General features: G+C 45.2%; 1 protein-coding gene across 1 annotated transcript in view; it reads left to right on the top strand.

The window, feature by feature from the left end:
• Window positions 1–2,572, top strand: part of LOC124042742 (growth factor receptor-bound protein 10-like) — a 14,404-nt gene extending 11,832 nt beyond the window's left edge. Inside the window, exons 10-13 of the mRNA XM_046360845.1 lie at window positions 66–132; window positions 628–715; window positions 842–935; window positions 1,090–2,572. Coding sequence (XP_046216801.1) covers window positions 66–132; window positions 628–715; window positions 842–935; window positions 1,090–1,236 — 396 coding nt within the window. The 3' untranslated portion in view covers window positions 1,237–2,572. The remainder of the gene's footprint in view (window positions 1–65; window positions 133–627; window positions 716–841; window positions 936–1,089) is intronic.
• The last annotated feature ends 812 nt before the right edge of the window (window positions 2,573–3,384 follow it).

Raw genomic sequence — 3,384 nt, 5'->3', positions numbered from 1 at the left:
AAGGTGTAATTCTGTCACTTTCAATCTAAAATGTTTTGTTTCTTTGTTATCTTCCCTGCCGTCAGAAACGGGGTCAGCGTATGAAGGCTCTTGGCAGCCCCAGCCCCCTCCAGCCCTCTTCTCTCAGCTCAGGTACCCTACACGTTACACGATCTAGGTAGTAACACTGTAATAATTACACTAGTAACAACAGAGTAACTTCGTAAATGCTTAGTAATTTAGTTTATTGTTACGCAATAGCGGAGGTGCATAAAAATGCCGGCCCCCATGCACCACAAATGTATCATTTGCTAAGTTCACCTTATTGTACATTGCTCTCTATTACTCTTTTTTTTTGTATCGTCATTAGAACAGTATACATGATCCCAATTTATGCTCCAAGATGCTGCCAATGTATACTCAAAAGTACATTGTGCTGATTCATTGGGGCAATGTAGATCAGGACGACATATCTGAATCTCGACATCTTTATGAACCTTTGTCATTGGGAAAAGGAGCAGTTCCTATTCTACTCCTTATCCGTATGTATCTCTGCCTGTCGAAAACTGGACATGAGTAGGGTTTAGACATTCTTACCTAAAAAATGCCTTCTACTTTACCTTTACCTCATCTTGCTGTGTCTTTCAGTGATCCACAGCACACAGCTATGGTTCCGTGGTCGCATCAGGAGAGAAGAGTCCCACAAGATGATCATGCAACAAGGACAAGTAGACGGGTAAGACTTAGAAGCTGTATTATCCATCCAGCCTTCTGTCCGTCGTACATCCATCTGTCCATCCATCCACCCTAGTACACACATAATTGACACTGTTTTGGATGTGTGTTTGTGTGTGTTTTTCAGGTTGTTCCTGCTGAGAGACTGTCAGAGTAACCCCAAGGCGTTTGTCCTGACCCTGTGCCACCACCAGAAGATCAGACACTTCCAGATCCTACCGGTCAGTTATTTATTCTTTCAACTCATCTAATCTGTTCATCCATTTTTCATCCATTTTTGCTCGGTCTCAAGTTGTCCTCGCATCCTATCTCCTCCCCTCCTTCTCAACTGTATTGTATGTGTATAATAGCTAACTTGTCTCCTCTCTCTCACAGTGTGAGGAGGAAGGTCAGACGTCCTTCAGTCTGGACGACGGCTCCACCAAGTTCACAGACCTGATCCACCTTGTGGAGTTCTACCAGCTCAACAGAGGGGTGCTGCCTTGCAAACTCAAACACCCCTGCACTGCTGTGGCCTTGTGACCCTTCACCCCTGACCTCTGACCCCTGAATCATGATCTCTGCCCCCTGGTCTCACTACACCACCCCCTGTCTGCAGTTAAATTCTCTACCCCTCGTTCTCTCGTTCGTCATGGATTTAAAGGGAAGGAATGAAGGAAGCTTTTAAAAATGAGTGGGAGTAAGCATGTCCACCTTTTAGAGAGAGGGGTGGGGTATTCAAACCTGGCCACACACAAGGACAGACAGACAAACATATGTGGTGAACTATCGTGTTCTATGGATATCTATGGATCCAACCAAGCCCGTTTCCTTCTCCTTCATCCACCTCAGATAGACAGACAGACAGGGGGCTGGGCTCCCCTCACTTCCTTAATGATCATCAGGGATAGACATGGATCGAATCGATCACAACAATCGACAATATCTCAAATCAATATGTGCAGTACAGTCTTTATAAGCTGATCACCTGACGCTTCATGCTACCTGGGGAGCTGATGTTGCCTGGGAGGCATCCTACTCTTCCTCTGCTATACTTACTGGACCAACCATGCAACTAACTCACCGAGACTTTATACAGGGCCCTAGGAGGAGAAAAAGATAACTACAAAAAGAAAACTCCTTTCAAACAAACGGCCAAGACGTTTGTTTGAAAGGGCAGATGAATGTTTGAGTTGGGGACTTCCCTGTCAGAGCTGATGACATTGTATAACTGTTGTAGAACTATTTGCACTTCTGAACAGACAGCCGACAGTTCTCTTCTGAGCTGGATGAAGCTGAACGCTCCTTCTCAACCTCCTCTTCCTCCTTTCTTTCTTCTCCTCTTGTCCTTCTCATCTTTCTACTCCTACTCCCAGCCTACTGATTGGATTAGCATTGCGTTGGACAGGACTGAGAGGCGTGGCTATTGGGAAAGGTGACAGCTAGGCGGCTCCGCTCCTGAAATCCTCACCAACCTTTTCATTCCTACTCCGTTCGGCTCCATCTGATCCCATCAGAACATTTAGAAAACCATTACCATTCCCTGGAATCAGACGGAAAGTTCAGATTGTTGATAACGGGACAGAGGGAAGAGGAGGAGAAGTCTCACATAGGTCCCCGGAAAACCTGCCCCCTGCACTGTCACTTGAAACTGTCAAGAGTTAAAACTGGAGTCTTTCAGGCTATGTTCCAATGTCCACACTAATATTGCACTTAGAACATATGTCCAATACCTTGTTACACTCTTAGTAGTGTGCTAGTGTAACAGTATAACTTTAGACCGTCCCCTCGTCCATACACAGGCGCGAACCAGGGACCCTCTGCACACATCAACAACAGTCACCCTCGAAGCATCGTTACCCATCGCTCCACAAAAGCCGCAGCCCTTGCAGAGCAAGGGGAACCACTACTTCAAGGTCTCAGAGCAAGTGACGTCACCGATTGAAACGCTATTTAGCGCGCACCGCTAACTAAGCTAGCCGTTTCACATCCGTTACACTAGTACTGTATGTGGGTATTGGAACCGAACCTCATCACAGCCAGACTGTATTTTATTAATGTCAATCAGTGTTCTCCAAGTTAGTTGTACGCTTCTCACTGCACAGTTAGCATGATGCTGTGTTTAAATACTATTTGAAATCATTTCAAATATACTATATGTGCTTGATTGGGCTTGCCTTGCTTAATAGACCAATAGAACTGTCTCAAAACTGCAAACCCTACCCATCTGGCTAGAGCAAACACCCAAAGCATTTGAAAGATTTCAAATAGTACTTTTAACACAGGTCAGACCAATAGGTGTGAGAGGGCATTAATTCTCAGAACACAGAAAACCATTTAAACCACCCCCCAACATGTATTGTATTTATCTTGATTTAAAATAATGACTTGAGATGTAGGATTGGTGGGCAGTGCAGCAGCCCACAGTCTCCTCACCTTAAAGTGGGCATTGTGAGCTGTGTGTGCGTATGAAATCATGCTATTATAATTTACATAATACATTTCAGATAGATGTTCCAAACCCTGGAAACAAGGGTCCAGTAAGAATGTTCCTGTGAGTATTGGGACCCGTCCTGTCTAGTTCTGTCTTATCCTGTCCCGTTCTGTCTTATTCTGTCCCGTTCTGTCATCCTGTCTAGTTCTGTCTTATCCTGTCTAGTCCCATCCCGGCCCAGACCGTCCAGTCCTGTC

This window comes from Oncorhynchus gorbuscha, linkage group LG09 (assembly GCF_021184085.1).
Source record: "Oncorhynchus gorbuscha isolate QuinsamMale2020 ecotype Even-year linkage group LG09, OgorEven_v1.0, whole genome shotgun sequence".
Classification (NCBI taxonomy): Eukaryota; Metazoa; Chordata; class Actinopteri; order Salmoniformes; family Salmonidae; genus Oncorhynchus; species Oncorhynchus gorbuscha.
This window is presented reverse-complemented; position numbering and strand designations above follow the sequence as displayed.